Source organism: Erithacus rubecula (assembly GCF_903797595.1).
Source record: "Erithacus rubecula genome assembly, chromosome: 27".
Classification (NCBI taxonomy): Eukaryota; Metazoa; Chordata; class Aves; order Passeriformes; family Muscicapidae; genus Erithacus; species Erithacus rubecula.
In genome coordinates, this window is record NC_136679.1 from 1493959 (window position 1) to 1517490 (window position 23532).

General features: G+C 54.2%; 1 protein-coding gene across 1 annotated transcript in view; it reads left to right on the forward strand.

The window, feature by feature from the left end:
• Positions 1-12648, forward strand: part of CDK12 (cyclin dependent kinase 12) — a 31177-nt gene extending 18529 nt beyond the window's left edge. The window contains 7 exon segments of the mRNA XM_079327570.1: positions 1306-1383; positions 2268-2384; positions 3629-3760; positions 6146-6305; positions 6307-6361; positions 9148-9594; positions 11764-12648. Coding sequence (XP_079183696.1) covers positions 1306-1383; positions 2268-2384; positions 3629-3760; positions 6146-6305; positions 6307-6361; positions 9148-9594; positions 11764-12416 — 1642 coding nt within the window. The 3' untranslated portion in view covers positions 12417-12648.
• Positions 12649-23532: the final 10884 nt, after the last annotated feature.

The window sequence follows — 23532 nt, forward strand, 5'->3', positions numbered from 1 at the left end:
ACTGGGACTCACTGGCCATTAACAGGAGATATCTCCTGGAGGAAGGATGGGCTGTGGGAAGATAAAGATGATTGCCCAGCTGGTTTAAAGCTGGCCCATTAGCAGATAATGTGTGCCAGGAGATCAGGGTAACTGCCCCACCAGGTTTAACAGATGTGACAGAATCCACATTTCTGGCCACATCACCCCAACACACCCAGGCACTTCTGTCCCAGGAATATTTCACAGTGCTGTGCTCTGAGGGTCAGGTGTGTGTCCCCTCATTAAAACCACTCAGTAAATCTTCTAGAATGAGGTTTTACTTGGTTTAGAAATGAGAAGAGGTAAAAATCAAATTTTTCCTATTTAAAATGCAAGCCAGCCTGATATTGATGTCCCCTTGAGATCAAGAGGGGTGGCACAGCCCTGGAGGGGTGACACATTTGCCCTGTGCTGCTCACTCCTTCAGTGCATTTTGTAGAGAATTTTTCTCTAAATTCTTTAAGTTGCTGTTTGCCACTGATTTTTTTTTTTTTTTCCTGGTACATTTTTTTAAGTAGATATTTCATGTTTCAGGAAGTTTCAGTAGTACAGGAAGCCTGGGGAGCAGGAGTCTGGGCAGTTCAGCCACAAAAATGGAACATTTTCCTAAGTGACTCAGAAGCAGAGCCTGGAGAATTCAGCAGTGAAACTGAGGCAGGATTCCCCAGAGCGTGCACTTCCCTCTGGGATGTTCCTTCAGCAGAGTTTATAACACCATGAGAGGTTGGGAAAACCAGTAATTAGTTATAATTACTGACTGTGAGGTCCAGTTGCTGCTGAGTTCCTGTTCCATGTGCATGGGGTTACTCTCATTCCAGCACATGCCAGGCATGGATTCCTTGTGAATAAGGAGAGGTGTTGAAGGCTCAAAGATTCTCCCTCCCTTCTCTCTTTCCTTCTCAGTAATAAAAGAGTTCTATGTGCTTAAACCCAGCTCCTCTGCTGGCCCTGCCAACCACAGGCAGCAGAGGGAAGTTAAAAATCCAAACAAAGCTGAAGCTGGAGGAAATAATTCTGAGCTCTTTTCTCATCACGCTGACACATCCTCCCTTCCCTACAAAGAGTTAACGTGGCAGGGGCTTCCTGCACAGAGCAGCCACTTGCAGGAGGTGATTCCCAGGAGCCCAGGGCTGGGCACTGCATACACACAGGTCACTTTGTCACTACAAGCCCTGATGCAAATCACCCTCCTCAGGCAGAGCTGCTCCCCAGCACGAGCGCCGCGTGTTCAGACGCTCATCCCCAGGGTTTGCTGTCGTGACCTCTTGCTTTTCCTCCTTCCAGCTGTATCCTCGGGGAACTGTTTACAAAGAAGCCTATTTTTCAAGCCAATCTGGAACTGGCTCAGCTTGAATTAATCAGGTAAAGCTTTGCACACACATGTCTGTGAGGGGAGGTGCTGCAGGAGCTGCTCGTGCACACAGGCAGCGAGTTAGGAGGGCTCTTGTTCTTTAACCTGCCTGGAGAACAGGGCCAGGAATGCAAATGGGAATTGCCAGGTGTCCACACCTACCTCAGGTGTGTGGTTGCTGATTTATGGACCCCTCAGTAAACCTTTGCTGTTTGCTGAGTCCAAAAATCACAAACCTGAATTGCTTCTCACACTGGAAGTTGGAATCCTGGAATGGTTTGGGATTGGAGGGACCTTAAATCCCACCCAGTGCCACCCCACTGTCCCATGTGCAACTGCACAGGACCCAAACACTGACATGAGGGTCAGCACAGAGAAAGCCAAATATTCCCAAAGTGCAAGGAAAGAATGGAATTTCCTCTGCAAGTGGAATCCAGGTGTGGGCACTCACATCTGGAATGGTTTGGGTTGGGAGGGACCTTAAATCCCATCCAGTGCCACCCCTGACATGGACAGGGACACCTCCCATTGTCCCAGGGTGCACCAAGCCCAGATCAACCTGGCCTTGGACATTTCCAGAGTGGTCACATCTTCTCTGGTCAGCCTTTGCCAGAGCCTCACCACCCTTATTACAAAAATACTAAAATTTAGTGAGTTTAGAAAGCTTAAAGAAACATTAAAACTTCATACTAAGAAAAATAAAATATCATTATTTTGAGTGATTTATCAACTCCAGCTCAGCATTTTCCTCTTCCTCATCCTCCTTTTCCAACCCCTCACCTGAGCTGTGCCCAGCCCTGGGTTATTCCTGCTTAGGGAGGTGTTTCCCTGGGCTTGGTGGCCCTGCTGCTCCTGGCTGAGTTCCAGCTGGCTGACTGTGTTCCCTGCTCCCCAGCCGGCTCTGTGGGAGCCCCTGCCCAGCAGTGTGGCCAGATGTCATCAAGCTGCCCTACTTCAACACTATGAAGCCCAAGAAGCAATACCGGCGACGCCTGCGCGAGGAGTTCTCCTTGTGAGTGGGGCTGGGCTCCCTGTCCTTTCTCTAAACCCTTCATCTGCCCCCAGAGGGGCTCCTGGGGCTGGGCTGGGGCTCCCTGTCCTTTCTCTAAACCCTTCATCTGCTCCCAGAGAGATGGCTGGGGTCCCTGTTCCCTCTGCAAACCCCTCATCTGCCCCAGAGAGATGGCTGGGGTCCCTGTTCCCTCTGCAAACCCCTCATCTGCTCCCAGAGGGGCTCCTGGGGCTGGGCTGGGCTCCCTGTCCTTTCTCTAAACCCCTCATCTGCCCCCAGAGAGATGGTTGGGTTGGGCTGGGGTCCCTGTCCTTTCTCTAAACCCTTCATCTGCCCCCAGAGGGGTTCCTGGGGCTGGGTTGGGGTCCCTGTTTCCCTCTGCAAACCCCTCATCTGCCCCCTGAGAGGTTCCTGGGGCTGGGGGTTCCTTGTCCACTCCTCAAACACCTTTTTCACCTCCAGAGAGCTTCCCTGGGGCTGGGGACTGCACTGGGCTCCCTGTCCTCTTTCCAAACCTCTCATCTGCCCCTAGAGGGGTTCCTGGGGCTGGGAACCCTCCTGGAAGTGTGGAACTTCAGGGGGATGTTCTCTGAGTCAGAAGAAGGAAGAAGAATACAGAGACAATGCCCAAGAGCTTTTATTTTGTCTCATATTTATTACTATATTTTAAAAACTCTAAATTTAAAACCCTTCACTGTGTGAAATGATACACTTGTATTTTAATTGCATATTTTAACTTCATCACTCAAATTTGGGAGCCTTTTCCAAGGATTTAAGTCAGAAGCAGTGTTCTTCCAAGGGTCAGTGTTGGAAAGCACAGAAAGTTCAGAACTCTCTGGGTTCTGGGCTGTGAGATAATCTTGTGGGAGTTGTGGCTTCTCATATATGGCAAAATACAGAGTGGAAATATGATGGAATATCCTCAGCTGGGACTCACAGGGATCATCCAGTGCAGCTCAGACACCCCAAACTCCCACCCTGTCCCTGGGAGTGTTGTCCAAACCCTCCTGGAGCTCTGGCAGCTTTGGGCTTGTCCCCATTCCCTGGGGAATCTTCAATTCCTGAGCACCCTCCGGCATCAAAACCTTTCCCAAAATCCATTCTAAACCCCCCAGGGATCTCCCCACACCTGCTCCTGCATCAGGAGCAGTGAACTCTGACTGTGTGGATTTCCTTTAGGTGTCCTCTGAGCTTTTCCACACATTTCCATGAACTCACCCACATTTCCCACTCTCTCCCCACAGCATCCCCTCATCTGCCCTGGACCTGCTGGACCACATGCTGACCCTGGACCCTGGCAAACGCTGCACAGCAGAGCAGGCCCTGCACAGTGACTTCCTGAAGGACGTTGACCTCAGCAAAATGGCACCTCCAGAGTAAGTGCCAGCTGCCATCCCCCCACCATCAGCTTTGGGAGGGAGACAAGGTGGTTTTTTTTTCAGTCAAAATTGTGATTTCTGGGTTTTTCTCCCCATGTGGTTGAGCAAATGGCTTTTCTTTTCTGCTTGATGCCCAGTGTAATGTTTAAGAGATGCTCTAAAGCTCTGCTGGAGGATGTGCAGGAGTAGATGTAGCACACCCCTGTCTCTGCCATGGAGAGCTGCTAGGCCTCATTAAGGCTGTGTGTTAATTGACTGCAAGGGTTGAGCAGTGTCACTCAATTTTCTCCATTCCAACCAAGCAGGTGATAAAACTATAACAGGTTTTTGTGAAAAATGCAGCCACAGCTTTTGAGATCCCTATTTGCTTCTGTGTTCCTCAAGGGCTTTTCCTGATGCTCCCAAACTTTGTGTGCCCTGCAATGAGATCCAGGAACATTCAGGAATGAGATCCCAGTGCAGAGTAAATAATTTTTACACTGGTTCTAGAACCTGCACCTTCCTGTGACAGTCTGGCTGCAGTCAGGGGTGATGGAATCCCAGGAGGGTTGGGTTGGAAGGGACCTGAAAACTCACCCAGTCCCACCCCACCATGGGTAGGGACATAATTCACTATCCCAGCTTGCTCCAAACTGCCTTGGACACTTCCCAGCTTCTCTGGGAATCCCATTCCAGCCCTTCAGCACCCTCACAGGGAGGAATTTCTTCCCAAAATCCCTTCCTGAGTCCTTTTCTCCATCTGTAAAAGTGGAGGAACATACAAAGTTGCATCCTGCAATGGTTTGGGTGGGAAGGGACCTTAAATCCCATCCAGTGCCATCCCTCCCACTGTTGGGAAGGATGAGGAGTTAATTAAGAAAGCAAAGGGCAAGTGAGTTGGAAGGGGCTTTTATGACTTAAAGAACAAATTTCTTTAAACAAAAGATGGTTTTACTAAGTAAAAGGATTTTTACACGCAAACAAAAATGCTATGTTCCAAGCAGAGAAAAGATTTTTGAATTTTCTACTACAAGAAAACTGAAAAACAACTTTAAGCTTAAACTTTTAACATACTAACTTTTTGTGATTGGAAAATCCTAACATGAATATGGTAATGTCAGTAGTTATGTGTCTTGGTTTGAAGGACAGGTGTCTGCCAATAAAGGCAGGAGCTTCTCTTTGAAATGAAGATTGCAAACCCCCTTCCTTCAAATTATTATTATAATTCTGAAATTAAGAAGCTCTCGATATGGGAATTAGGAATAACACTTCTTTACTAGGAAAATTAAAATAGAAATGCAGTATTAAAAACAACAATCCCAACCCTGCCAGAGTCAGAATCCAAGCTGGCACAGTCAGTCAGTCAGGGTGGTGGCACAGTCCCATTCCATGGTGGCTGCATCCTCCTGCAGGGGCAGATGTGGCTCAGCTGGAGCAGTGCTCCTGGAGAAGGTGCAGTTTCCTCTGGAGCTCCAGGGATGATGTGGAAGGGTCTGGCTTTCCTCTGGAATCCAGTGGAAAGATGGAAAATCTCAGTTTTTATCTGGGTAGGAAATGTTTGGGTCCTCCCCTGGCTGGAGCATCTCCCAGTGGGATGATGGAATTTTATCAGCCATGCACTGGGACTCACTGGCCATGAACAGGAGATATCTCCTGGAGGGAGGATGGGCTGTGGGAAGATAAAGATGATTGCCCAGCTGGTTTAAAGATGGCCCATTAGCAGAGAATGTGTGCCAGGAGATAAAGATCACTGCCACACCCAGTTTTAAACAATGGCCCATTAACAGGAGATATCCCCACAGAGATAAGAATCACTGCCACACCCAGTTTTAAACAATGACCCATTAACAGGAGATATCCCCACAGAGATAAAAATCACTGCCACACCCAGTTTTAAACAATGACCCATTAACAGGAGATATCCTCACAGAGATAAGAATCACTGTCTGACCTGGTTTAACACACACACCCCCCCCCCCGGCCCATTAACAGGAGATATCTCCCAGGGAGATAATAATGTCTGCTCCACCAGGTTTTTAACAATTGCCCATTAACAGGAGATATCTCCTGGATGAAGGATGGGTTCTGGATAGATAAAGATCACTGCCACACCTGGTATTTTTTTTGCACCTGACCCATTAACAGGAGATATCCCCACAGAGATAAGAATCACTGTCTCACCTGACCCATTAATAGGAGATGTCTCCTGATGGGAAGGTGGGCTGTGGAAAGATAAAGATGATTGCCCAGCTGGTTTAAAGCTGGCCCATTATCAGATAATATATGCCAGGAGATCAGGGTCACTGCTCCACCTCGTTTAACAGCTGGTGATGGAATCCACATTTCTGGGCACATCACCCCCACCCTCCCTGGTTCCCTGCCATGCTCTGCTCTCTCTTGCAGCCTCCCCCACTGGCAGGATTGCCACGAGCTGTGGAGCAAGAAGCGGCGGCGGCAGCGGCAGAGCGGCCTGGCCCTGGAGGAGCCTCCGGTATCAAAAGTTTCTCGGAAAGAAACTACCTCTGTTACAAGCACAGACACTGTGAAAAACAACAGCAGTCCTGTGCCCCCCCCAGCCTGCCCAGCTCAAAGCAGAGCCTGGTGCTGCAGATGCAGTAGGTCAGTGCTCACCTGGGGGGGGGAAGAGGTTCCCAGTGTGTTCCCTGCCTGGGTGTGGGAGGTTTGTGGTGGTTTTTTTTAAGCCAGTCTGGTTCTTTCACCTCTAATTCTGCAGAAAGGGCATTCCAGGCTCTTCCTGTCCTCATTTCTTTTATTTATTTTTTTTTTTCTCCTCTCTCTGCTGTGAAGAAGCAGAAGGTTCTGTCTGGTCTTCAGGAGTCACTGATGAGCTGACTGTGAATTTGTTCTGAGCTGTGTTATTAGTTCTAAAAGAGGCTGAATGATAAAAGGAGTTGTTGAGTCACTTGAGCCAGTGGAGGAACAAATCATAGGAATCAGGCTGCAAGGTGGAGCCAGGTTCAGGGTGTGCAAATGAGCTGAAGTTTGATCTTGTTGACAAATTACATGAAGATTAGGTATGGGAAGTATCAGGCTGGTGGGCAAAAATCACATTATTGCACTTTGCTGCATAAAAGGTCATCCAGAGTGGCAGCACCTGGACTTGTGCACTGTTCCAATCAGCGACCAACTCCCCCTGTGCCCAGAAAATAGTTGGAGGGCAAGAATGTGGATTTACACAAAGCTGCCCTGATTGTTGTGTAGAAGCCTTACAAAAACCCAGATATGGGCTAAGGCTTCCTTTGTGTCCAATGCTGTGCTGACAAGTAACAAGGAAGACAGTTCTTGCTCCAGGGAATGCACAATCCATGTGTTCAGTGAAACATGGCAGATGGACAAAAGGTGGTGCTTGGATTAACAAACAGCTGGGGAAAAAATGTCCCACTCTGTTGCCTACCAGCAAGAGAAGCTCCATTTTGAGCTGCTGAAACCAAACCCTTGCACCCTTATTCCCAAAAAGTTCCAGTCTCACTGGCAGCGTGAAGGGACACCCTTGTCACTTGTCACTGGGCTGTGAAGGGAGGTGGTGCCACTCCCAGGATGTATTTTAGGATAACCTGGATCCTTGCAGGTCAGGACAGAGTCCTGTGATCCCAGGCCAGCTCCCAGCAAGGAATTGCCTTCTGCTTGACCTAATTCCTGTGCTGTGTCAGGGAACACGCCCTTCCTCCACCCCCAGGAGCAGCTCAGCCCCATCCTGGGAACCCTTCCTGTGCAGGAGGCAGTGATTTGGGTCTGTGGGATCTCAGGGGGGCCAGGCTGTGATTCCCCTGCTGTGGGCTTGGGGCTTCCACTGCCATCCTCATCCATTGCCCCCTCACCATAGCCTGGTGTCCTCGGGGTGCCCCCACTGCCCAAACCTGGGAATAGGGTGGTGTGAGCTGATCCTGAGCAGCAGCCACGTGTGCTGTGGGTTTGGGGAGGTTTTGGGGCAGTTTAGGAGCAGCTGTGTGTGTGAGAAGTGGATTTGGGGAGGTTTTAGGGCAGTTTGGGAGCTCCTCTGTGGGTGCAGTGGGTTTGGGGAGTTTTGGGGCAGTTTATGAGCAGCTCTGTAGGTGCAGTGTGTGTGCAGTGGGTTTGGGGCACTGCAGCTCCTCTGTGGGTGCAGTGTTTTTTGGGGAGGTTTGGGGCAGTGCAGCCCCTCTGTGTGTGCAGTGTTTTTTGGGGAGGTTTGGGGCAGTGCAGCCCCTCTCTGGGTGCAGTGTTTTTGGGGAGGTTTGGGGCACTGCAGCTCCTCTGTGGGTGCAGTGTTTTTGGGGAAGTTTGGGGCACTGCAGCTCCTGTGGGTGCAGTGTTTTTGGGGAGGTTTGGGGCACTGCAGCTCCTCTGTGGGTGCAGTGTTTTTTGGGGAGGTTTGGGGCAGTGCAACCCCTCTCTGGGTGCAATGTGTGTGCAGTGGGTTTGGGGAGGTTTTGGGGAGGTTTGGGGCAGTGCAGCCCCTCTCTGGCTGCAGTGTGTGTGCAGTGTTTTTGGGGAGGTTTGGGGCACTGCAGCTCCTCTGTGTGTGCAGTGTTTTTTGGGGAGGTTTGGGGCACTGCAGCTCCTGTGGGTGCAGTGTTTTTTGGGGAGGTTTGGGGCACTGCTGCTCCTGTGGGTGCAGTGTTTTTGGGGAGGTTTGGGGCAGTGCAACCCCTCTCTGGGTGCAGTGTGTGTGCAGTACCACGGGGTGCTGCTGCCGTGCCATGAGTGCAGGGGCTGGGGGGGAGTGCTGGCACTGCATCCCAAAATCCTCCTCACAGAGCATCCCTGCTTCCCCCAGCCTGGGGACACAGAGATGGGGTGCTCAGTGCTGTGGGGCAGGGAGAAGGGGCATTCAATGCTGTGGGATGTGGATCATGGCTCTGGGATGTGGAGAAGGGGTGTTCATTGCTGTGGGACATGGAAATGGGGTGTTCATTGCTGAGTGATGTGGATCATGGCTCTGGGACATGGGGGACCAGGTGTTCCTGCCTGTGGGATTGGATCATGGCTGTGGGATGTGGGGAAGGGCTGTCCATTGCTCTGGGGTGTAGGAAAGGGCTGTCCATTGCTCTAGGACATGGGGAAGGGCTGTCCATTGCTCTGGGACATGGAGAAGGGCTGTCCATTGCTCTGGGCTGTAGGAAAGGGCTGTCCATTGCTCTGGGCTGTAGGAAAGGGCTGTCCATTGCTCTGGGCTGTAGGAAAGGGCTGTCCATTGCTCTGGGACATGGAGAAGGGCTGTCCATTGCTCTGGGGTGTAGGAAAGGGCTGTCCATTGCTCTGGGACATGAGGAAGGGCTGTCCATTGCTCTGGGGTGTAGGAAAGGGCTGTCCATTGCTCTGGGGTGTATGGAAGAGCTGCTCCTTGTGCAGCACCAAGCCCCCAAACCTCACCTCCCCGCTCTTGCTCCCCGCGTGTCCCGCAGGCCTGGGTGACATCACGCAGCAGCTGAACCAGAGCGAACTGGCCGTGCTGCTGAACCTGCTGCAGAGCCAGACCGACCTGAGCGTGCCCCAGATGGCCCAGCTGCTCAATGTCCACTCCAACCCTGAGATGCAGCAGCAGCTGGAGGCTCTCAACCAGTCCATCACAGCCCTGACCGAGGCCACGGCGCAGCAGCAGCAGCAGCAGCACGAGCCGGCGGCCGAGGAAGCCGTGGAGGAGCCACCCACTGTGGAGGTGATGGAGGAGCAGCAGACTCCAGAGGCAGCCAGTGCTCAGGGAGACATGCAGAATGTGCTGGCAGTTCTGCTGAGTCAGCTGATGAAGAGCCAGGAGCCTGGGATCACCCTGGAGGAAAGCAACGGGGAGAAGAGCAACGAGCAGCGGGCGCCCAGGAAAACCCCGACGAGGCATCCCGAGGAGAGCACAGGTAAAGAGATGGAGCAGCACAGCTGACTGGGAGCAGGGAGAGCATCCCAGAGAGTGCTGCTGCTTCAGCTGCAGCCAGCAATAATGAGAGCTTGGAGTGTTGGGAGAGAAGGCAGCAGGGGAGTGGATGGGAGGAGGGAAAGGGGTAGGATGTAAAAAGAGCCTCATCCCCTCTCTGCGGTAAGTGCTGGACTGCTCAGGAGGTTGGACAGCTGCAAACAGGCAAAAAAAACCCTAAAATCCACAGTGCTCCACTGTGAGTGGGCCAGTGAAGGTGAATTGGAGGTTTTGGGGTTTGGCCAAAATTGCAAGGGAAGTTTGGAGGGTCAGTTCTTCCTCAACCTCCCCCCCAGCAATCAGTTTGCACAGTCAGGGAGTTTTTTTGCACAGGGTGCTGCTGCATCTCTGTGTTTTTTCCCCAGCTCTTTTTTACCATCCCCTCCCTGCCCTCTTAAAAAATTTAAAAAAAAATTAAACCTGCAGAGATGATTTTAAAGAGCTGAAATAATGGTGAGTGCTGAAGGGAGGGATAGTGGCAGCTGTGTATATAAAACCTGAGCATCCACAAGTGCCTGGTTCTACCTGGAGCTAACTTGGAGCCCTAAAACTCAGCAGCTCCTGAAGCTGAACCAAACCACTGCTTCTCATAGCAAAACTTTAAAAAAAAAAACAACCCTGCTTGTGTCAGTGAGCTCTCGGATTTCCTTTCCAAAGGTGAGTGTAAATGTCTCCATGTCTTTTTTTTTTTTTGTTTGTTTTGTTTCTGTTGATTTTTTGAATTTATTAGCAACAGCCTGTGACGACCTCACCAAATTGTAGAAGCGCCTCCTGAGTTTGTCTCAGACTCTCCGGGGAGCCTGTTTTGGCCAGATCCCACCTCCTGCAATGTAGCTGAACGTGCTGTGTTCTCGTGCCTTCAACACCCGCCCACCACGAGCCAGTTGTGATCGTGCTTTTTTTTTTTTTTTTTTTTTTTTTTTCTCCTCCTCTTTTTTTTTTTTTTTAATTTTTTTTTTTTTGTTGTTGTTGCCCTAGTCCTGGAAGATAACTAGGTTACTGTAGAGCAGATGGAATTCGATGCCGTTGTTCTCTGTTGATAATTCTTTGGAATGATTTGCTGTCCCCCCCCCCCAAGATCAGCTTGGCTTTACAGATTTTACCTGAAGATTGTTTTGTTTATTTTTTTTTTTGTTTTGTTTTGTTTTTTGGTTTTTTTTTCCCGTTGTTGTTTTATTTTTCTGGATTTCAATACAATCTAGTTTTCAAAGTGGACTGACGGATACGGGTGGAGGGGTGGTCCTGGAAGACTACTGGTTTTCACAATAAAGTTTGACCTTTTTAATAACCAGTTTTGCCAATGTTTTGAGGATCTGATTGCAACAAGGTGTCCGTGGGCTCTGCCATCGCCAGTAATTCCTTCCCCCGTGGGCGAGGGAGAGGAGGCAGCTCAGGTGTGTTGCTCCAGAGGAGGCAGGGCTGGTTTGGGGAGTGGAGCAGGTGCTGTCCCCTCCCTGCCGTGCTGGTGTCACCTGCAGTGGTGGCACTGCCCCGGGGGAGGCTCCGTGCTCTGCTCCCTGTTTGAGCAGGGGGGGCTGGGGGTGACTGAGCTTTGTTCTTCCAGGAGGGAAACAAACCCTGATTTGGGATGAAATCAGGGCTGAAGAGGCACAGGGGGGGAGGAAGCAGAAGGTTTTTCTCGTGCTCTCTGTTCGCTCGTGCAAATATTCAGGGGATGAGCTGTGGGCTCTGGGGGTGGCTGGGAGGGGGCACTGGGTGCCATGGGGACACTCAGGAGGTGGCACCTGTGTGCTGGGCTCGGCTCTGTGTTTGTTGAGCCGGGGCCGGGCGGGGCCGCGTCCCTCTGCCCCGGGGGGAGCCCCGGCTGCCGTGTGGCTCCACATCTGCCTCCTGCAGGGCTCAGCCTCTGATCCGGGAGCAGCAATTCCCCGCACGGGTGCCCAGGTGTTAGGACAGCTGTTACCGGCGCGTTGGGTGCGCGGGGCCGGGGCGAAAGCGTTAATGAACATTGTTAATGAATCTCCCAGCCAGCGTTCCAACTCTCCCTCCGCCTCTTCCCAGACCCGACCTCGGCAGGGATTGATTTTGATTTGCTTAGAAATGTCTTTGTGTGTGTTTGAAACGCTGTTTAAAAGAAGTCACCCTTCCACAGCGTGTCCTCCTGGCATTGTCCCAGCAGAGAAGAGACCCCCCGAGCCCCCCGGACCGCCGCCTCCTCCTGCCGTGGCCGCCGGGGATGTGTCCAGCGCAGCCCAGGAGCTGAACCCGGCCGTGACGGCCGCGCTGCTGCAGCTGCTGGCCCAGCCCGACCCCGCAGCTCCGGACTACAGCCAGCCCGGCAGGACTTACAGCAGCGACAGCTCCGAGGGCGGCTTCGGCCCCGAGGAGCTCAACCCCAGCCAGACTCTGCTAGAACCTTCTGCACAAGCCGTGGGGAAAAGCAGGACCTTCATGGGCTCCGTGAGCCACCTCGGGGAGAGCAGCGGCTACCAGGGCACGGGCTCGCTGCAGTTCCCGGGGGATCAGGATTTGCGCTTCGCCAGAGTCGCCGGCAGCGTCCAGCAGCCCTTCAGCAAACCCGAGGGCAGCGGCAGCAGCAGCAGCAACAACATCCTGCTCCACCCCGAGGCCAAAGTGCAGAGTTACGGCGAGCTGGGGCCGGGAGCAGCCGCTGCCGGCGGGGCAGGAGCAGGGACAGCTCCCGCCTGGGGCGCCCCGACCCAGGCGCCGCCTTCCTATGGGAAATTCCGAGCGCCTGGCCGAGTGCCTCCGCGGGGGGGACGGGGCAGGGGGGTTCCCTACTGACATTCCTGGGATCCCCCCTTGCCTTTCCTCCTTTAGCCACCGGACTTGATTGTTTTTTTTTATTATTAATTTTTTTTTAATTTTTTTTTTTTTTTGGCCAGAGCAAGGTCTCGTCCGCATTTCAGAGCTCCCCGAGCATCCATCCTTCCCTCCCTCACCCCTGCTTGGTTAGTGACAAAAATAATCCCAACCCTGCAGCAAACTGAGCCAGGAGAGAGGGGGGGGATTGATGGGTTGATGAAAAAGTAGGAATGGAAGGAAGAAGAAATTTTAAAAATGTTCTTTCCCCTAAACTGAGCACTGGAGTTTGCCGGTGGGTCAGGGAGGGCTGGGGGGAGGCTGCTTCCCAAAGTGGTTTTGTTTTTTTTTGTTATTGTTGTCTTGTTTGTTTGTCCCCATTTCTTTAAGAAAAAAAAAAAAAAGAAAAGGGGAATTTATTGATGCAGAGGCACCTGGATGGGTTATCCCAGCAGTGGGGACCTGCAATGTGACACTGGTTGTGTTCAATTTATCCAATGTTGCTTCCTTTCCATAAAACATCCAATTTTCCCTCTGCTCCCCTGTGGCAGCAGCCTTATACATTGATTTTTTTTTTTTTTTTTTTTTTTTTGGGAAAGGTCTCTGGGTGTTGGATCCTGCTGTAACTTGGCAGTAGGAATTGTCTTTTTTTCTTGTCTTATTTTTAATTTTTTTTTTTAAGAGCCAAGGAGAACACCTTCCTGAAAAAAACAGGGATTTCTCTCATTTGTAACTTCCAGAACACTTCAAGAATTTAAAAAAAGGAAACAAAAAAATAAAAAATCCCAACATCTGGTGGGATTTGCCAGCAGATGGGAGTGATTTGTCCCCAGAATCCTGGGCTGGTGCTGCCGAGGTCGGTCACATCTCAGCCCTCTGAGGTTTTCCAGGTGTTCCTGTGTCATTTCCATGAGCATATTTCTATTTTTGTTGTTGTCAAGGAAGTATTTACGATGGATTTTTCTCCTCCCACAGACCCTTTGGCTGTTCATTTCAATGAGACTTAAAAAGAGATGAATAAAACAAAGGTACCTATTTATCAGCTTTTTTTTTCCTCCCCCTTAGTAGGCCTTTCCTATGGAAAACATTTAATTTTAGAGCCGACAGTTTTGGAGTGTTATAAAGGGGAGGGGGAATTTTGGGTTGGGCTGAGAGACCTTCTTGCTACTAACAGGATTTAATTTCTTTTTTTATACAGAGAGATAAATTTAAATAAATGCACCTGAATAGGTGATGCTTCTCCACCTGGGGAGATCCTGCCTTACCCAGCTTTGCCGTGGGAGGAAGGAAGGGAGAGAAATTAAATATAAAGATCTATTTTTTATTTTTATTTGCTGGTGATGTGCGGGGACTGCTGGTTCCCAGCACTGAGGAATGATGCTCTTTGCAAAATTCCCACTGGAAATTTGTAGGGTTTGGGATATTTTTTTTGGTTGGTTCGTTGTTTGTTTTTTTTATTTTTAATGTAGTTCATGCCTGATGTGCAGAGAGAAAAAAAGAAGTTCTGAGACACAGAGTGCACTGAACCCACCAAAGGGCTTTAGGGAGGTTTCATTTCTCTATTTTCCCTTTTCCTTGGCACCAGCTCCAGGCTGCCATGGAGCTGCTGCTGTTCCCTTTCTTCCCAATCCCATCCTCTTTGGAAGGAAAAGTCTCGTTCCCGTGCTGAATCCTCTTAGGAAACCGATGCCTGTTTATTGTCTCTCCAAATTGGCACATTCCCAGCAAAGCTGCCGCGAACGAGGCGTCCCCTCCTCTGCCTTGGGGCCCCAGTTTGGGGTGGCTGGTCCCAGTTTGAGGGTCCTCAGTCCCAGTTTGGGGTCCTCAGTCCCAGTTCAGGGTGGTCTCTCCCAGCTGAGTCTCTCTCTGGTCCAGCTCTGTCTCTTGCACAGGGCTGGGAATGGGTTGAAGGACCAGCAGTGGCTGGAGGGTCCCCTGTCCCCTGTCCCCTCTCCAGCAAGGGAGGGACATTCCCAGGCATCTGTTCCCTGCTCTGGTGGCCAGTGGCAGCTGCCAGCTGTCCCCAGGGGCCCTCAGGGCTCCTTGGAAGGTGATTCCTCCATTCCCCTCTCCCAGTGGCTTTTCCTAACTGGTCCCAGCATGAGCCTTTCAATCCTGCCAGGGCCAGGTCCTGGGGGGCTGTGGGGCCACTCCTACCTTCCATCACCTCTTTTTCTTTTATTTCCTCCCACCTTTCTATTTTTTTTTTTTTTTAATTTTACCTTTTTTCCAATACTCTGCACAAGGAAAACAAAAGGATTCTCGGCGTTGGGTGGGATTTGTGTGTTTGGAAGGATTTAAGCTGGTGCAGTTACAAATAAGGGGGTGAGGACATCTCCCCCCTCCTTCCCCCCATCCTGGCTCTGGGTTCAATCCCAAACTCTCCTGCTGTAGCAGTTCCCAGCAGAGAAGCCTCTGGTCAGACTCTTGCTGTACCTCTCCCGAGTTTCCTTTGGAGACCGAGCGCGCCTTTTTTCGGTTGTACCTTTGTCTCTGTACAGATATTTTGTAATATATTGAAAAAAAATTTTTTTTTTCTTTTCAGTTTATAAAAATGGAGAAGTGGAGATTGGAAAATTAAATATTTCCTGTTACTGTATCTTGCTTGCCTTTTGCTCCCTTGCTTCCTTTAGCCTTTGGAATCACACGGTAACTTGTGTTTTCCTTGGAAAGCCTTTTATTCCCTCCTGGTGAGAGGGGTGGGATTTGGCAATGCCAGCCTCTGCAAGCCCCCAGATTCCACTCTCTAATTAAGCTCCAAGCCATCATTAGCCCTGGGTTCCCCCCACTCAAAGGGGTGGGAGATGCCTGAATTGGAGCAGGGGATGGTTTGGTTAAGGTGAGAAAACCCTGGAGCTGATGGGAAGGTAGGAGATGGGATGATGCCGTAGGAATGGGAAAAATTGAGGTTGAGATTTATCCCCAAAGCTTCTCCCAGCTCCTGGCAGTTCTTTGTGAACTGGAGAGGAGCCCAGAGTGCCTGGAGGGGCTGGAGGCTCAGCCTGAGCCATGAGGGCAGGGAGCTGTGCCTGTGTCATCCATCCCTCCATCCATCCATCCATCCCCTTCCTCCACAGGAACCCTCCATGCTTTTCTCCGTGCTGCTCCCATCCCCAGCAGGATGGTTTATCCCAGCAGGAATTTGGGATGGTGAGAGCTCCCAAAATCGCCTCCTTCCTGCTGGGCTGAGGCTCGGCCAGACCCTCCCTGTGCTGAGGAGGAGCTGCGGGTCCCCAACCCTCCATCCCACCCATCTCCCGTTCCAGCCCCGGCTTTCCCGCTCTCCTTTCGCCTGGTTCCGATCCCTGCTCTGACACATCTTAAAATACATCCCCGTGCAGATGGTGGGGGGGTGGCGGCGGCGCCGGGCGCTTCCCGGTGCCTACGAAAAGCAGGAGCGAGCCCCCCGCGCCCACCCGGCCTCCCCTGATTTATGGAGGGGGCAGCTGCGCCCCGTGCACTCGGCTGGGTCCCCAATCCCTAATCCAGCTCCTGCTCCCTGCCCGCGGCTCCGGCAGAAGGGACTCGGTGCCATCCCGATCTTCCTCACATCCCACCTTCCCTTCCCTCTGCCGGCAAACAAAGCCCCACGTGGCCCCGGCTCCTGCGGCATCCCGATCCAAAGGTGACCAGCCCGTTTTATCCCATTTAATTTGTTTTGGCATTGAACTTCCTCGGCAGCAGCTGCCGTGCCAAATGGCCGGGGGCTGCCCGGAGCCGCCGCTGTAAATCTCCAGCGTTCGGCTCTTCCCGCTTGGATTCTCTATCCCGACATTCCTGCCCGCTCCATCCCAGCCTTCATCGGCTCCAAATGGGGGGTCTGGCACAGCTCTCCTTCCTCCTCCTCCTCATCATCATCCCCGCAGTGCCCTCACGGCGTTGGGATTGTGGTGGTGGCATCGGAGCATCCCGGTGCTCCAGGCTCGGCCCTTGGAGCCAGCGGCTGCTCCGGGAATGGGGATGGAGGTGGAATGATGAGGAGGATGAGGAGGAGGAGGATGAGGACGGGGCCTTCCCACCCAGCAGATCCCCATGGGATCCCCGCATCCCTCGGGATCCTGCCGGAATCTCCACCCGGAGCTGGCCTCGCACCTCCCCGGTGGAAATCCCGCGCGTGCCAAGGTGTGCACACACCTGGGGTGGCACACGCGTGTTCACGCGTGTCCGGGGGGGGTGGCTGTCACCAGGTGTCGCTCTCGGCACGGCCACCACCTCCCACCGCGTCCCCGTCCTCCTCCTCCTCCTCCTCTCCGGCTATATTTGTCCTTCCAGCTGCTCCGGCTGTCGGCATTAAAGGTTTTTCATCCAATTTAGACGTTTCCTTCCAAAAATCCGTTCACACCTTTCCCTGGCATTTGCAAAGGAGAAAGAAGAAAAGAATTGAGAAGGATAAAACCACCCAAAAAAACCCCTTGGAGGTGTTGGATGGGGGATGGAAGAGGTGTTTGGGTTGGGTTTTGGGGGGGAAGGATGGGGGTGTGAGACCCCAGTTTTATCCATCCCACGGCATCCTGCACTTTCCATCCCTTGGGCTCAAAATGCCGCGTTTTGAGGGCCCGGGTGGGTTTTTTGATTGGCCTGGATGGGGTGGAGATTCCTTGGGCACGGTCTGGGGGGGGATGGCAGGGGGGTGGCACGGTCCCTGTGCCATGGGGCCACCTGGCCCCGTCCCCTCGCGCTGGCAGCTTGATTAAGCGGCGGCGCGGGCGGTGGCACAGCTGGTGCCTCCTGCCAGCCCCCGGAGCGGGGAGCGCCCGCCATTAGCGGCTCCAATTAACGGGAACGCGGAGCCGCCGCCGCCCGGGGGGTTCCCCAGTGCCCCCCGTGCCACCTCCCAGCCGGGCTGGTGTCGCCCACCCCGTGTCCCCGTCCCCACGCTGGCCATGCCAATGCTGAGCTGAGCACTCCTCGATTTTGGGGACATTCCCCTCGCTGCCACCACGTGCCACCTGCCATGCCCGGCCTGTGGGAGGGGACAGGCGGGATGATCCCACCCCAGCACCGCCGTGACCCCAGCGGGCGCCAGGATGGGGACAAGGCCCCGGCGTGCCCGCGGTGGCGGCGGGGACAGGAGCTGGCACCATCGCCCTCCCCGCTGCCACCGGCGCAGCTGAGCCGAGGCACGGGGGGGCTGTGCCTGCGCGCTTTCACCTGCCATTTAATTGGATGTATTTTTAATTAATGGCGCCTCTGGGACCAACATGAGACAACATGATCTCTGAATAGGGGCAGGGGAGGAATTGGGGCCGCGGGAGGATTGGGCCGCCGGGTGCCCTTACGCGCCAAACGCTGCCATCAATCACCCCCTACTTTTCGGCTCTGGACTTTTGGCTGGGGCTCAAGGCGGGCGCCGGGGCCGCCCCTCGCTGCCGCCTGGCACCCGTGTGACGAGTGGCGCGTCCTCAGCCGCGCTTGCCGATGGTGGTGGTGGCAAATCCTGCCCCAAATCTGCCCTTGGGAGGATCACGGGGGGTATTTGGGGGGTTCCCAATCCCTCTGCCCCCTTCCACCAAGAGGGCTCCCCGTGCCCCCATCATTGTTTTGTCCCTCCCGCCTGGCTCTGGGGAGGGCACACAGCTGGCACCCACCTTCTGGCACAGCCCCGTGGTGCCAGGGCAGCTGCCCACCCCCGCGGGGGCCGCCGGGGCCCGCCCGTGGCAGGTGCCGCGGCGCAATCTAGGGCAGCATTAATATTTAGCGGCGCTGGGGGGTGGCACAGCTGCCTCCTGCGCTGGAATGCAGACGGCAGCCAGCGGGGATGGCGGCCACGGCTGTCACCACACCCCCTGGGCCACCAGGGCCACCACTGTTACCATTGTCACCACACCCCCTGGGCCACCAGGGCCACCACACCCTCTCGGCCACCGCGGTCACCGCACCGGTGTCACTCGGCCGCCATGGTCCCCGTGGCCCCGTGTGCACCCCCAGCTTGCCCAGAGAAACGGGGTGCACATCACCGGGGGGGGGGCACAGCCCCCACAGATCCCAGCTCTTGGCACACAGGAGGTGGAAAGGTGGTGGCCAAACTCCAGGCTCTTGAAGCCACCGGCCCCATGAGGGGGGATGGGAGGATGCTGGGGGTCCCAGCCTGGCTGTGCTGGGACCCTGGGCCAGCTCCCCAGTGCTGGGGCAAACAGCCACAGTGCCACCACAGTGTCAGGGTGGCACACGGTGCCATTGGTGTTTTCCAGGGAAGTGTGGTGTCACCAGAGCCTGGACCCACGTCCTGTGACACTGGTGACAGTGGCTGTGGCTGGAGGGGTCACACCCATCTTGTCTGGCACCGCTGGACACTGCAGGGAGCAGGCAGGGCTGTGCCACCAGTGAGGGGTGGTGGCACATGAGCCCTGGGGGCCATGGCCAAACCCTGACCATGGACAGACCCTCACCATTGCCAAACCCTGACTATGGCCAGACCCTCACCATGACCAAACCCTGACCATGGACAGACCCTCACCATTGCCAAACCCTGACTATGGCCAGACCCTCACCATGACCAAACCCTCACCATGGACAGACCCTCACCATGGCCAAACCCTGACTATGGCCAGACCCTCACCATGACCAAACCCTCACCATGGACAGACCCTCACCATGGCCAAACCTTCACCTTGGCTAAACCCTGACTACGGACAGACCCTGACTACGGACAGACCCTGACCATGGACAGACCCTGACCATGGCCAAACCCTCACCATGGACAGACCCTCACCATGGCCAAACTCTCACCATGGACAGACCCTCACCATGGCCAAACCCTGACTATGGCCAGACCCTCACCATGGCCAAACACTCACCATGACTGGTCCCTGACCATGGCCAAACCTTGGCCATAGCTGGACTCTCACCATGACCAAACCTTCCCCACGATCACATCCACACCAGTCCAACCCTCACCATGGCCGGACCTTCAGCACAGCCAGGCCCTCACACGGCCGTGCCCAGCCCATCCCCACCCCCAGCCCATCCCCAGCCCGCTCCCGGCCCGGCCGAGCCCCGCGGTGCCCGGGCGGTGCGGGCGCGGTGCGGGCGCGGTGCGGGCGGTTGATTAGCGTGATTCCCGCATTGTGATGCAGAGGCGGTCGGGGCACCAGCTGCTCCTGCCCGGGTGTTTATTGTTACCTAGAGACGCCCCTGGCTCCCGCCCAGCTCCCCCCAGCCCCGCACGATGCAAAATTTATAGCGCGGCGGGTCCCGCGTTAACTCTCTGCCTCCCGGGCGGGGGAGGCTGCGGGAGCCCAGCGGGACGGGCACGGGCGGGGGGCAGCGACCGGCAGAGCCACGACGGGCGCTGATGCCAGGCTGCACCGTGCCACATCACACCGTGCCGTGCCACCGGAGCCCCAGGCCTGCAGCACAGCGTTCCCTGCGGAGTCCGTATCCATGGCACGGCTAATCCCCGGCCGGGCACGGAGCCAGCCCGGCCGCGGTGCCCGCCGGCTGCCAGCCCGGCTGGCGGAGAGGACACGGCCCCGGCTGCCCCCTGTCCCGGCCGGGCGCCCTGCTCAGGGCGACAAGAGGGTCCCCAAATGTCCCACAACGTCAGCGAGTGGGCAGAGGGGAGATGCCGGGCGCTGAGGGGCGGGATGGGCTGGCAACACTGGCATCAGCTCCGTGCCCTCCTCCTCTCATGGCAGGGAACGGCTCGGCTCGGCACGGCTCCGTGCTGCACGGGATGGCACAGCAGGAATGGCACAGCACGGGATGGCACAGCACGGGATGGCACAGCACGGGATGGCACACACGGAACAGCAAGCACAGGATGGCACAGCAAGAATGGCACAGCACGGAATGGCACAGCACGGAATGGCACAGCACGGAATGGCACAGCACGGGATGGCACAGCAGGAATGGCACAGCAGAAATGGCACAGCACGGGATGGCACAGCACGGGATGGCACACACGGAACAGCAAGCACAGGATGGCACAGCAAGAATGGCACAGCACGGAATGGCACAGCAGAAATGGCACAGCAGGAATGGCACACACAGAACAGCACAGCACGGAATGGCACAGCACGGAATGGCACACACGGAGTGGCACAGTCGCTGCCATCTGCCCCCGCGTCACCCTGCACCGCTGCCACTCCCTCCATGTCCCCGGCCTGCCCTGGTGACATCGGTGTCGCTGTCACCTGCCCCCAGCCCCAGCCGAGCACCGCGACACCGAGAGCCACCGAGAGCCACCGGGGGCCACCGGGGGCCACCGGGAGCCACCGGGAGCCGGGACCCCGCCGTGTCCCCCCGCCGTGTCCCCCCCGCCACAGCTCCCGCTCCCCCCCCTCCGCTCCCTCCACCTCTCAGCAAGTTTTTTATGTGATTACAGGCACTGCATGGTAATTAGTGCTAAACTCATTTGCACAACTACAGTTAATTGGCTACAACAATTAATTAATGTGTTGGAAATTTGGCACTGGAAAAAAAAAAAAGAGAAAAGAAAAAAAAGTTTGTCATCAGAGGGGAGGAAGGGGGGAGATGAGGGGGATGCACCCACCTGCACCCACCTGCAGCCCTGCTTCTTCCCCTAAGTTTCCCCAGAGCTGCAGTTCCTGCCCTGCTCTGCGCTTTGTTTTCCGTTTTTTCCCCTTCTTTTCTATTTTTTCCCTTTTTCTGTTGTTCCTTTTTTTATTTCTCCCTGTTTTTACTGTTTTCCTGCTTCTTTCACCCCTTTTCCCGTTTTGTTTTGTTGTTGGTTTTGGGTTTTTTTTTTTTTGCAACTTAAGCAAACTCATTTCCCTGATAAAATACAGCATGACTAATGACTGAAGCATGTAAAAATCATTGGGAAAATGTCCTTGGAAGACGAATGCATTTTCAGCAGAATAATTAACTTAATTAACAAATTCACATGCATATTCATCAGGCTATTAATGTCTTCTCAGCTCAGCTTGACGAACATTGCGGTAATAACCATCTCATTTGCATATTGCATTCTACCGCTATCCAAAAAAAAAAAAAAAAAAAGGAAAAAAAAGAGGTGGATGCACAGGGGTGTGCTCCTCTCAAGGCTCCCGGGGGACGGGTGGTGGGTGGGGTGTGTGTCCCGGGGAGGGTCCGGGCCTCGCGTGCCGGGGTCCGCGTGCCGGAGCGGCGGGAGGCGCGAGGCCACGGCGCCGTGCCGGTACCCGCCGCTCCCGGCCCCGGCATCTGCGGCGGGCGGCGCCGAGCGGGCGCGGAGGGGGAGAAGGACCCGGAGCAGCTGTCGGCCTAATTCGGCAAACGTGCTGCTCGTGGGCGGCTTAGAAAAACAGATTAGGCGCCTGCGACAGGCACTGATTCCTGACATACGCTCGGGGTCTGCGTCTTCATCGGTGGAGAGTGGAGGAGGGAGGGTGAGGAGGGTGGTGGGGAGGGTGGGGGTGGTGGGGGTGAAGGGGATGACAGGGATGGTTGGGGTGGTGGGGAGCATAGGGGTGAAGGGGATGGTTGGGGTGAGGAGAATGGGGGTGAAGGGAATGATGGGGTGATGGGGATGAGGGGGATGATTGGGGTGGTGAGGAGGATGGGGGTGAAGGGAATGATGGGGTGATGGGGATGAGGGGGATGATTGGGGTGGTGAGGAGGATGGGGATGAAGGGAATGATGGGGTGATGGGGATGAGTGGGATGATTGGGGTGGTGAGGAGGATGGGGGTGAAGGGAATGATTGGGGTGATGGGGATGAAGGGAATTATTGGGGTGATGGGGGTGAAGGGAATTATTGAGGTGATGGGGAAAATGGGGATGAAGGGAATGATCAGGGTGATGGAGAGGATGGGGATGAAGGGAATGATGGAGGTGATGGGAATGAAGGGAATAGCTGGAGTGAGGAGGAGGACGGGGATGAAGGGAATTATTGGGGTGATGGGGATGAAGGGAATTATTGAGGTGATGGAGAAGATGAGGATGTAGGGAATGGTTGGGGTGATGGGGATGAAGGGAATTATTGGGGTGATGGGGATGAAGGGAATTATTGAGGTGATGGGGAAAATGGGGATGAAGGGAATTATCAGGGTGATGGGGATGAAGGGAATTATTGGGGTGATGGGGATGAAGGGAATTATTGAGGTGATGGGGAAAATGGGGATGAAGGGAATTATCAGGGTGGTGAGGAGGATGAGGATGAAGAGGATGATTGGGGTGAGGAGGAGGAGGATGGGGATCAAGGGGATGATTGGGAGTGATGGGGAGGATGGAGATGAAGGGAATAATTGGGGTGATGAAGAGCATGGGGATGATGGGAGTGATGGGGTGATGGGATGACAGGGATGATTGAGGTGATGAGATGAAGGGGATGATGGGGTGATGAAGAGCATGGGGATGATGGGGGTGATGGGGTGACGAGGATGAAGGGAATGGTGGAAGTGAGGGGGAAATTGGGATGAAGGGGATAACGGGAATGATGGGGGTGAAGAAGATGAGGGGGATGAAGGGGATGATTGAGGTGATGGAGCAAAGGGGGTGATTGGGATGATGATGAGGATGGGGATGAAAGGGAGGATGGAGGTGAGGAAGAGGATGGGAATGAAGGAATTGATTGGGGTTGTGGGGTGAAGAAGATGATGGAGATGAAGGGAATGATTTGTGATGGAGTGAAGGGGTGTTTGGGATGATGATGAGGATGGGGATGAAAGGGATGATGGAAGTGACGGGGTGATGAGAATGAAGGGGATAATGAAGATGTTGGGTGTTATGGAGAAAATGGGGATGATGGGGATGATGGGGATGAAGGAAATTATGAGGATGATGAGGATGATGGGGTGATGTGGGTGATGGGGATGAAGGAAATTATGAGGACAATGAGGGTAATGGAGGTCATGAGGATGAAGGGGAAGATGGGGATGATGGAGATGAAAGTGGTGATGGGGAAGATGGGGTTGAAGTGAGGATGAAGATGAAGGTCATGGTGGGGATGAAGGTTTGATGGGGTGATAGGGGTGAGGGTGGTGATGGTGATCATGAGGGTGAAGGGGATGATGGAGTGATGGGGAGGATGGAGAGGATGGGAGTGAAGAGGGTGATGGGGAGGATGAGGGATGAAGAGGATGATGGAGGTGACAGGGATGAAGGTGATGAAAGGGATGATGGGAAGGAGGGGCAATGGGATGAAGGGACTCTGA